The 12,433-nt window shown below is 42.9% G+C and overlaps 1 protein-coding gene and 1 pseudogene across 4 annotated transcripts in view; both read left to right on the forward strand.

Annotated features, from left to right (window-relative positions):
• The first annotated feature begins 3,245 nt into the window (after positions 1–3,245).
• LOC115149154 (protocadherin beta-16-like) lies at positions 3,246–5,885 on the forward strand (annotated as a pseudogene).
• Positions 5,886–6,313: 428 nt separating this feature from the next.
• The window catches only part of LOC115149152 (protocadherin gamma-C5), a 61,958-nt gene continuing 55,838 nt past the window's right edge, over positions 6,314–12,433 (forward strand). For 3 of the 4 annotated variants that reach the window (XM_029691712.1, XM_029691716.1, XM_029691722.1), the window contains exon 1: positions 9,735–12,361. In XM_029691712.1, the coding sequence (XP_029547572.1) occupies positions 9,860–12,361 (2,502 nt within the window). In that variant the 5' untranslated portion in view covers positions 9,735–9,859. Of the gene's footprint in view, positions 9,022–9,734; positions 12,362–12,433 lie in introns of those variants that run through there. The other variant, XM_029691715.1, reaches the window with a different exon arrangement.

The raw sequence follows: 12,433 nt of genomic DNA on the forward strand, positions 1-12,433 counted from the left end.
TTGATCATCGCACTGGTCTCTGTTTCCACCTTTATCCTGACTTTCATTATTGTCATTCCTGCCGTGAGGTTCTGCCGTAGGAGAAAGCCTAGAATGTTGTTTGATGGAGCAGTTTCTGTTCCCAGTGCGTATTTCCCTCCCAACTATTCAGAGGTGGACGGAGAAGGAACCCGACGTAGCAATAATTATGACGCATCGCTGACAACGGGCTCACGCAACAGTGACTTCAAATTTGTCAGATCTTACAATGACAGTGCACTGCTGGCTGGTCTTGCACTAAAGAGGAGTCCAGATGAAACTTGTGAAGCAATTGACATTGGATCAAAATATTTGACAATGGTAATGAAAAAAGTTATGCAAATGACATGTGTAATACTGGTGTAGATAAATGTATTTGTTTGGTCTCCTTCCAGTAGTTTCAACTGTGTGTGATGATCCATACTAGAATTCCTTCATCCAGGACCAAGAGGTGGGATCACAGGTATAACACCATGAGAATTGGGTCAAATAGAACCATGCTCCCAGGTAGAGGTAGACAAGGCTCTTGGCTTGTGGCAGTGGGGAGGATGAGCGGTGAAACACAGGTCAATGATCACTGAAAGTAAAATACAAATATTGTTCACATTCATGCTCCTTGGCTGTTGCATCCTTTGACCCATCATTGGACACCTGGGCGACACCTGGGCGACCCCTGGGTCATCCCGTCGTTCCGTATTACCCGATTGTCACTTTGGCCTTGGGTCAGAAGAGGCTCAAAACCTTTAGGGTAAAGTTAACTCATTCTGGAGATGGACACAATTGTCTCACATTTAGATTTTTAAACAATTGAAGAATGCAAATCAGGAGACATTTTTGTACTTATGCAGCAGAATTTGTTCTGCCATGAAAACATTAGGGACTAGGCTATGTCAGCAACATTATAAAGGAAGCTAAATGCTGAAGACATCTTTAACATCTAACTGTGTTAATGACTACTATTTTCAGGAAAATCTTGCTGATGATAGCTGTGTACGGTCTATGGTCTTTAAGAAAACCTGAATTTGTCAACCAAGGGCAGACTTTTCAACTCTGGTCTTGAGCAGAATTGCCCAGAGTTTAATGTCTCACCCAGAGGTGGAAATTGCAATGTGAAGAGGCTAGCCTGTGTTTTGGGGCTATGTGAAGAGACTAGCGTGTTAGCCCTGGCATCCCTGCAAGATAAAGCTAGTGTAAAGAGGCCAGCATGTTTTCCCTGAGGTCACCCCAGGGTCATACAAGTCTTTAATGAAGAACATGTTCCATTCAAGTCTATATGCCAGTCAGAACCAGCCTTCTCTTGCACTCGTCTGTGTAAAGCATAAGCAGAAAAGTGACAGTATGGCTTAAAAGTGACTGAAGACTAAAGCTTTAGGCCCAATGGAGAGAATGAAGCTGCTGTTTATATTATTTGTCAGGAACACATACTTTTCTAATGGCTTTTTTTACAGTAGTAAAGTGGCTGCTTATAGGGGTCTGAAAGAGATGACCATAGATGTATAACACAATTCTGCTATAGCTCATTCTTCTTGTAAGTGCATATAAACCTGTATTATGTTTTTAACACTCTTCTTTCATTTGTTTCTTGTCTTATTACTCTCTCCCATTGAACCATCATTTGGACATCTGAAGGTAAAAAAAAACATATTTTCTTCTTCTTTACTTGTAGACACAGATGCAAATTAGGGTCTCCCACTGAGATGGGTGGCTCGTGCAGTTGCCATGTCGGCCGACACAATAGCAGGTCATTGTACAACCCTTTTCATGATTACATGTCTATCTGATGTTAAACTCAGTGGTTCCCTCAGTTCCTTCAACATTGGCCATTGACCATCTCAAGCACACTGCTCACACGGTAACACACAAAGCAGTACGAACACAACTTGTCATTAGCACACAACACAGCAGTCCATCGTATTTCTCAACAGTTACACACAGAACACTGTACTGAAAAGACATCCCAGTAGTGGCCCACAAAGCAAAATCACTCACACAGAATTGACCAGTAACACAAAGTATACTTCATGCTGAACTTCACACAGCTCAGCACTGCAGACACACATACACACATACTGCAGTATGACAACTCTGCTCAGCACTGCCACACAATTCTAAAGTAGGTCAGGAGAATTCTTATTTTTGTAGATCCCCAGCCTTCCATCCCTGCTCAAATATATTTCTAATTAATTGAATTATGTGGCATCTGATCTCTCTCTGTGTGCAAAACTATCTAACCCATTGGCCTATGTTATATAACAAGGAATGCCGTTACATATTTTGTATAAAGATCTGGTAATACAATTTAAATTGTGATATTGGAAGAGGTGTATGAATGTGGCAGTGATATTCTAGTGCAGAGGACCCTAGACTATCATGCCTGCCAGTGATTGTTAGACTGTGGTAAAGACAAGCCTCGATGTCTCATGGATGTGTAAGCCTGCAGCAGGACATGTGTAGGTTGTTTTGCGGAACATGTGGAAGTTGTGCGGTGGATAGAGGGCTTCACTGTCTGCCTCATCCTGTGATGACCTCTGACCTCGCTCTGTGGGAGGCCGATTGGCCTCTCAGTTTCACCCCTAGTTACATGGAAATAGAGGGATGCAAAGTTGGCAACTTTGATGAATAAAACATTAACTACAGCTTTTCAGATATTTCAGACTTGGGTATATTGGTTGGTGCTGTGAATTATGAAATGTTGCAGTCAGGGTTAAACACATGAAGCCACATAGATTTGATGGTGTTCAATTGTTTATTATTGGTATATGGTGAAACAGTTATAGCATACACATTTTTAAGTCCTGAAACAGTATTCGTGTTTAGTATTGGTCTGAAAGAAGATCTAATTTTGTTGGTTTGCCACATGGCCTATCAGGTTGGAGCTGTCGCTCTCCATGGTGCTGAAATATCAAACGTGCTGCATTCAATGACCAGTCTTGGGCTTTGAATGCAGTGCTCCAAATTCGTTTTTTAAAGAAAGTGTTATAAAAGGTGTTTACTGACAATACACAGTGCAATAATCTTCCATTTGCTGATGTAGGCTTAGTTATGGGCTGTGTAACAAAACAGTCTGTCTTTAGTTGCCTGTGTATCATTTCGACATGAGGTTAGTCTGCGCTCTGGACTCTGAGTGCCGCTGTTGGACAGTAAAACGAGTTATAAGCTTCAAATTCACAGAACCTCCTGACTGATGGATTCATATGAGCTGATACATCATTCGGGGGAAGATATCTAGAATCAAACAGGAATGAAAATCAACACGGATAGACTACCAATATAGCTGATATAAGTGGACTAAGAGAGAGTTGTGCATCAGAAGGCTACTCAATATTTCTGTTCAGAAATGAATATTTTTGCAGTTTTTTTCTGAAATGTTTGAGGGAAAGCAAAATCGAACGCCACAATGGCAAGCACGGTTGATTATTGTGTGTGCCCTCTTGTCGCATACGGTTCAATGCCAGGTGCGATTTTCGATTCCAGAGGAAATGGTACGAGGGTCGTTGATTGGGGATCTCTCAAAGCATTTGGGACTAGATATCCGAAGACTAAAATATAGCCGGGCCCGCATTGTTACTGAGGAAAAGGATTGTGTAGAGCTGAACGCGGACAAAGGGATTCTGATGGTCAAACAGCGCATAGACAGAGAGGAGCTGTGTGGACACACATCCCCCTGTAGCTTCAACTTCGAAATGGTTCTAGAAAATCCAATGGAATTATTTAGTATAACTGTGGAAATACTCGATATCAACGATAATTCACATACTCGATATCAACGATAATTCACCCGCCTTTGCGAATAAGGAAATTACCTTGAATATCAGTGAAGTAGCGTCGCCTGGAGCTCAATTTATTTTAGGCAGTGCCGTGGATCCTGATGTAGGTTTAAATGCCCTGCAAAGCTACAGTCTTAAACCTTCGACGCATTTTACTTTAAAAGAACACACGTTTGCTGATGGTGGTAAATATGTGGAGATGGTTTTGCAAAGTCCTTTAGATAGAGAGAAGGAAGGTGAAATGTTTCTAACATTGACAGCTGCCGACGGAGGAAATCCGCGGAGAACAGGGACTGTGAGCATAAAAGTGAATGTTTTGGATGCCAATGATAATGCTCCGGTTTTTAGTCAAGCCGTATACAAAGCCTCTGTTTTTGAGAATTCCCCTAAAGGGACTTTAGTAGCAACAGTGATTGCGACCGACGCAGATGTGGGCAGTAATGGTCAGTTAGAATATTACATTGACCACCTTACACAACAAAATGCTATGGTGTTCACACTAAATCCAAGCAGTGGAGAAATACGAGTATCAGGTTTAATCGACTATGAGAAAACTAAGCAGTTTCAAATTAACGTAATTGCCAAGGACATAGGTGGTCTCTCAAAATCTTGCAAAGTAGTAATTGAAGTGATAGATGTGAATGACAATCCCCCTATTATAGCATTGACATCTTTTTCCAATACCATCCCCGAGGACTCTCCCCCGGGGACAACTGTCGCCATTGTTAACGTGAAAGACTTGGACTCTGGACAAAATGGTCATGTTAATTGTTCCATCGACCATTCTCTTCCCTTTAAGATAAAATCTTCATTAGCGAACTATTACACTTTACTAAGAAACAGTGTTTTAGACCGTGAGGTTGTGTCTGAGTAGAACGTCACAGTGACAGCGGTTGACAAAGGTCTTCCCTCATTACGTCACAATAAGACCCTTCGCATAAGAATCTCTGATGTGAACGACAATGTGCCAGTGTTCGATAAAAGCGAGTACACAGCTCGGATATTAGAAAACAACTCCCCAGGTGTGTCAGTTGGTTTGGTCCACAAGACTGGGGTCAGAACGCCAGGGTCTCCAATTTCTTGGAGGAATCGCAGGTGGGAGGAAATTCTATTTCATCTTTAATATCGATTAATTCTGAAACAGGAGTGATTTATGCAGTGAGATCCTTTGATTACGAACAAATCAAAGCTTTTGAATTCCACGTTAAAGCGCAAGATGGAGGCTCCCCTCCACTTAACAGTAACGTGACTATGAAGTTAATAATTCAAGATCAGAACGACAACCCTCCTCAGGTTCTCTACCCAGTACAGACTAGTAGCTCTCTGGTGGCTGAAATGGTGCCTCGTTCAGCAGATGTGGGCTATCTTGTCACTAAAGTGGTGGCTGTTGATGTGGACTCTGGACAGAATGCCTGGCTCTCATATACACTGCAGAAAGCGACAGACAGGGCGCTGTTTGAAGTAGGCCTACAGAATGGAGAAATAAGAACCATACGCCAGGTCAACGATAAAGATGCAGTGAAACAAAAGCTCACTGTTGTAGTGGAGGACAACGGGCAGCCCTCTCGATCAGCTACAGTCAATGTGAACGTGGCAGTGGCGGACAGCTTCCCCGAAGTGATCTCAGAATTCACTGACTTTACGCATGAAACAGATTACAATGAGAACCTGACTTTTTATCTTGTTTTGGCCTTGGCTGTGGTGTCTTTCCTCTTCATCTCGTGTGTATTAGTTATAATATCAGTTAAGATCTACACGTGGAGACAATCACTTAACTTCCCTTCAAATCTCCCAGTTATTCCATATTATCCACCCCGTTACGCAGACGCCGGAGGGACAGGGACTCTGCAACACGTGTACAACTATGAGGGGTGCATGACGACTGACTCGAGAAAAAGTGACTGTAAATTCGCCAGACCTTTTAGTCAGAACGTTTTAATAATGGACGCGGGCTCTACTATGACCAGAGACCAAGTGACCTTGCATCGCTCTCAGAATGAGAAAAGCTTTCTGGATGAGCCGGATTCTCCTGAGCAGGTGAGACGCTGACATTTTACAACTTCAAATATAAGTATTTCGGCCACAATATTTGAAAATACTCAAATACACAGAACATAAGTATTTAAATAGGCATGAACCCAGGTCGGTTCTAGGTGATTTAGGTTAGTGATATCATTTATTATCATCTTGTTTGCCTGTCTTCATCCTGAATGAATCCTACGCCGTTTGCTCTTATCCACAATGTTTGGGCTTTTCGAATCGTGTTGTAGAAAAATGACATGCATGTCAAAGTGTGTGTATTGCAATTCGTATAAAATGTCATATTCAGACTGTCACAGCACACCTTCGTGGACAGAAATCAAATAAACGTCGTTTCTGTTGCGGTTGTACTTGTGAGTTTGCAGTGTTTGGATATCCATATTGAGCCACTGTATGTCATGCATTCTTGTAAAATAGAAATGTCTCATTTGTTCATTCATGGGCTGGATCTAAACTAGAGTCCTATGGGAGGTTGTGTCTCTAGAGGAATGATCAGGTCTGTAGAGGCATGATCAGTATTAATTCGGTGCATTTTCATGTTTTTAACTGTGAGGGCCGCTGTTGGTTAACAAGACGTTCTTCTATTGGCTCATGGGTGGCTGCGCAGTGATCCCTACCTCAGTATTGCTGTACTCTGCAGCCGAGAAGGATAAATGCAGGCATTGGCAATACCTCGCGATATTTTATTTTGGAATTCATCGGTTGTCATTTGGATTACGACTTTACCACTTAAATAATCATTACAATGGATATTTGGCGTTTGTTCGATGTTCCACTCACCCTGCGGAAGAAAGGCTTTGGTTACAGATGGCAAGTACTGTGCATTGTTTTTTGCGTGAACTGGGTAGACAATGTGACAGGACAAGCACGGTATTCTATCCTAGAGGAGATGGCAGAGGGATCTTTTGTCGGTAATATTGCGAAGGACTTGGGTTTGGAGGTCAGTCGGCTTGTTACTGGTAGAGCTCGCATTGTAACAAAGGGGAGTCGTCAGTATGTTGATCTCAACAGAGATAAAGGCACTCTGGTTGTTAAAGAGAGAATAGACAGAGAAGAGCTCTGCAAGCAGACTACGCCTTGCAGCTTTAGTTTTGAGGTTATAATCGAAAATCCCATCCAATTGTATCGAATAACAGTCGAGGTCCGGGATGTTAACGACAATGCCCCTTCCTTTCCGAGAGATAGTGTTAACCTGGAAATTAGCGAGTCTGCCGTGTCTGGAGCTCGCTTCTCGTTAGATAACGCAATGGACTCGGACGTGGGCATGAATAGCTTACAAAACTATGCACTCAAGCCATCAGATCATTTTAAATTAGCAGTACATAGGAACAGTGACAGTAAATACGTCGAAATTATTCTGCAGAACCCATTAGACAGAGAGAGTCAGGAAGATCTTACGTTGCTCCTTATAGCAACCGATGGGGGGGATCCGCAAAAATCCGGAACTGTTCGCATCCACATTACAGTGCTAGATGCGAACGATAACGCTCCAGTTTGCAGTCAATCTATTTACAAGGCTGTAGTGAGAGAAAACTCCCCAAAAGGCACACTGATAACAACAGTCAAAGCTGCGGATGCTGATAATGGGTCATATGGAAAAGTATCGTATTCCATGGCCTCAAGAGATGCAAAGGAGTTGTTTCAGATAAATGCGGAAACAGGAGAGATCAGAGTATCAGACAAATTAGATTATGAAGAGGAAAACAATTATCAGTTGAATGTGAAAGCAAAAGACCACGGTGGTCTTTCCGATACATGTAAAGTTGTTATTGAAATTATTGACGAGAATGATAATTCTCCAACAATACAACTGATGTCTTTTTCCAATACCATAGCAGAGAATTCCCCTCCTGGAACTACAGTAGCCGTGATAAATGCAGAGGATGCAGATGCTGGAAAGAACGGCGTGGTGCACTGTTCTATAAACCCAGATATCCCTTTCAAAATGGAGTCGTCAATGACCGACTATTATAGCTTAGTAACTGATGGCATCCTCGACCGAGAATCGATTTCAGAATACAACGTCACCATAAATGTATCAGACGACGGGACACCGATTCTCTTCAGTAATAAAACAGTGACAGTGAAAGTGACAGACGTCAATGACAACCCACCCGCCTTTGACCGCTGTGTCTATGAGGCATTTCTAACAGAGAACAATTCGCCAGGGGTCTCCATATTTACTATCAGGGCGAGTGATGCTGACTCTGGTCAAAATGCGCGCTTGTCCTACTACCTGGAAAACAGTGAGATAAATGGGGCACAGGTCTCTTCACTGGTCTCGGTAAATTCAGAGAATGGGGTTATTCATGCTGTGCGCTCATTTGATTATGAGCAACTAAAAGAGTTTCATTGTAATATAACTGCGCGAGACGGAGGGTCCCCTCCCCTCAGTGCTACTGTTACTGTGCACATTTCTATCCAAGACCAGAACGACAACCCTCCTCAGGTTCTCTACCCAGTACAAACTAGTAGCTCTCTGGTGGCTGAAATGGTGCCTCGTTCAGCAGATGTGGGCTATCTTGTCACTAAAGTGGTGGCTGTTGATGTGGACTCTGGACAGAATGCCTGGCTCTCATATAAACTGCAGAAAGCGACAGACAGGGCGCTGTTTGAAGTAGGCCTACAGAATGGAGAAATAAGAACCATACGCCAGGTCACTGATAAAGATGCTGTGAAACAAAAGCTCACTGTTGTAGTGGAGGACAACGGACAGCCCTCTCGATCAGCTACAGTCAATGTGAACGTGGCGGTGGCGGACAGCTTCCCTGAAGTGCTTTCAGAATTCACTGACTTTATGCACGACAAGGATTACAACGATAACTTGACTTTTTATCTTGTTTTGGCCTTGGCTGTCGTGACTTTTCTCTTCATCTCGTGTGTAATGGTTATAATATCAGTTAAGATCTACAGATGGAGACAATTTCGCAACATCCACCACTCCAATCTCCCAGTTATTCCATATTATCCACCCCGTTACGCAGACGCCGGAGGGACAGGGACTCTGCAACACGTGTACAACTATGAGGTGTGCATGACGACTGACTCGAGAAAAAGTGACTGTAAATTCGCCAGACCTTTTAGTCAGAACGTTTTAATAATGGACCCGAGCTCTTCTATGACCAGAGACCAAGTGACCTTGCATCGCTCTCAGAATGAGAAAAGCTTTCTGGATGAGCCGGATTCTCCTGAGCAGGTGAGACGCGGACATATTACATCAGTTGTTTACGGTTTGGTCCTAGAGGTATTTAAATGTATTTGAAAACAAGTAGCTAGGCTATTTTAAAATACTTCAAATAGAAGTAGTTGATTCGGGATTTATTTTTGAAAATAGTAAAATAAACAGAAGATACGAAGACATATTTAAAATAGGCATGCAGCAGAACCCAGGTGAGGTAAAAGTTATTTAGATGTCCCATCAGTTTAGGTGCTTTTTTAATCATCTTGTTTATCTGTCTTCATCCTTAATTAAACCCACATGTTTTGCTTTAATCCACAATGTTTGGCTTTTCAGATAGTTGTTGTAGAAAAGTGTTATTCTTGTCGAAGTGGGTGTATTGCAATCCGAATAGCGGTTCTATTCAGACTCTCACATAGCACACCTTTATTTGTTGGCAAAAACATGTAAGTATTTTCTGTTGAGGTTGTACTTGTGAATTTGCAGTGCTGGGTATCCATGGTGAGCCTCAGTGTGCCGTGCATCTGCGTAAAATAGAAATGCGTCATTAGTGCATTCGTGGGCTGGATCAAAATCAGAGTCCTATGGGAGTTCGTGTCTAAAGAGGAGTGATCAGCTATGTAGAGGCATATACCGTATTCATTCGGTGCATTTACCCTTTTGTAACTGTGAGCGCCGCTGTTGGTTAACAAAACAATAGTATATTGTCTCAAGGGTGATTGAGCAGTATCCCTACCTCAGTATTGCTATACTCCTTCACAGATATACCACTAGATAGACTCGACTCCATTTGCAGCCGAGAAGGATACATGCAGGCATTGGCAATATCTCCAGATATTATCTTTTGGAATTCCTAATGTCCTTTGGATTACAACTTTACAATTTATATAGACATACAATGGATATTTGGTGTTTGTTCGATGTTCCACTCAGCCTACGGAAGAAATGCTTTGGTTACAGATGGCAAGTACTGTGCATCGTTTGTTGCGTGAACTGGGTAGACAATGTGACAGGACAAGCACGGTATTCTATCCCAGAGGAAATGAGTGAGGGGTCTTTTGTCGGTAATATTGCGAAGGACTTGGGTTTGGAGGTCAGTCGGCTTGTTACTGGTAGAGCTCGCATTGTAACAAAGGGGAGTCGTCAGTATGTTGATCTCAACAGAGATAAAGGCACTCTGGTTGTTAAAGAGAGAATAGACAGAGAAGAGCTCTGTCAGCAGACTACACCCTGCAGCTTTAGTTTTGAGGTTATAATCGAAAATCCCATCCAATTGTATCGAATAACAGTCGAGGTCCGGGATGTTAACGACAATGCCCCTTCCTTTCCGAGAGATAGTGTTAACCTGGAAATTAGCGAGTCTGCCGTGTCTGGAGCTCGCTTCTCGTTAGACAGTGCAGAGGACTCGGACGTGGGCGTTAACAGCATCCAAAGCTATACCCTGAAACCAGTAGATCATTTCAACCTAGAGTTACATAGCCAACCTGACGGCGGGAAATATGTCGAGATGATTTTGCATAATCCGTTAGATAGAGAGAGACAGGAGGAATTTACGCTGTTGCTTATAGCAAACGATGGGGGTGATCCTCAAAAATCTGGCACTCTTCATATCCATGTAATTGTAATAGATGCCAATGATAATGCCCCCGTTTGCAGTCTGTCTGTTTATAAAGCAGATATCAAAGAAAATTCCCCAATAGGAACCTTGATAACAAATGTAAGCGCTGCTGATGCTGATAGTGGGTCGTACGGGAAAGTGTCATATTCTATTGCCCATGTAAGCAGAGAAGCGAATGGTCTATTTCAGATGAATGCGGAAACGGGGGAGATAACAGTGTCAGCCCAGTTAGATTATGAAAAGGTGAAAAACTACCAATTAAATGTAAAAGCAAGAGACCATGGTGGTCTTACCAATACATGTAGAGTTGTTATTGAAATTATTGACGAGAATGATAATTCTCCAACAATACAACTGATGTCTTTTTCCAATACCATAGCAGAGAATTCCCCTCCTGGAACTACAGTAGCCGTGATAAATGCAGAGGATGCAGATGCTGGAAAGAACGGCGTGGTGCACTGTTCTATAAACCCAGATATCCCTTTCAAAATGGAGTCGTCAATGACCGACTATTATAGCTTAGTAACTGATGGCATCCTCGACCGAGAATCGATTTCAGAATACAACGTCACCATAAATGTATCAGACGACGGGACACCGATTCTCTTCAGTAATAAAACAGTGACAGTGAAAGTGACAGACGTCAATGACAACCCACCCGCCTTTGACCGCTGTGTCTATGAGGCATTTCTAACAGAGAACAATTCGCCAGCGGTCTCCATATTTACTATCAGGGCGAGTGATGCTGACTCTGGTCAAAATGCGCGCTTGTCCTACTATCTGGAGAACAGTGAGATAAATGGGGCACAGGTCTCTTCACTGGTCTCGGTAAATTCAGAGAATGGGGTTATTCATGCTGTGCGCTCATTTGATTATGAGCAACTAAAAGAGTTTCATTGTAATATAACTGCGCGAGACGGAGGGTCCCCTCCCCTCAGTGCTACTGTTACTGTGCACATTTCTATCCAAGACCAGAACGACAACCCTCCTCAGGTTCTCTACCCAGTACAAACTAGTAGCTCTCTGGTGGCTGAAATGGTGCCTCGTTCAGCAGATGTGGGCTATCTTGTCACTAAAGTGGTGGCTGTTGATGTGGACTCTGGACAGAATGCCTGGCTCTCATATAAACTGCAGAAAGCGACAGACAGGGCGCTGTTTGAAGTAGGCCTACAGAATGGAGAAATAAGAACCATACGCCAGGTCAACGATAAAGATGCTGTGAAGCAAAAGCTCACTGTTGTAGTGGAGGACAACGGACAGCCCTCTCGATCAGCTACAGTCATTGTGAACGTGGCGGTGGCGGACAGCTTCCCTGAAGTGCTTTCAGAATTCACTGACTTTACGCACGACAAAGAATCCCACGATAACTTGACTTTTTATTTAATTTTGGCCTTGGCTGTCGTGACTTTTCTCTTCATCTCGTGTGTAATGGTTATAATATCAGTTAAGATCTACAGATGGAGACAATTTCGCAACTTCCACCACTCCAATCTCCCAGTTATTCCATATTATCCACCCCGTTACGCAGACGCCGGAGGGACAGGGACTCTGCAACACGTGTACAACTATGAGGTGTGCATGACGACTGATTCGAGAAAAAGTGACTGTAAATTCGCCAGACCTTTTAGTCAGAACGTTTTAATAATGGACCCGAGCTCTACTATGACTAGAGACAATGCGACCTTGCAACGTTCTCCGAATGAGAAAAGCTTTCTGGATGAGCCGGATTCTCCTGAGCAGGTGAGACGGCTGTACAGAAATATGACATGATTTGTTTAGTGAAACTAGACTGATGAGCTTGCAATATGTTTG

The sequence above is a fragment of the Salmo trutta genome, chromosome 15, assembly GCF_901001165.1.
Source record: "Salmo trutta chromosome 15, fSalTru1.1, whole genome shotgun sequence".
Taxonomy (NCBI): Eukaryota; Metazoa; Chordata; class Actinopteri; order Salmoniformes; family Salmonidae; genus Salmo; species Salmo trutta.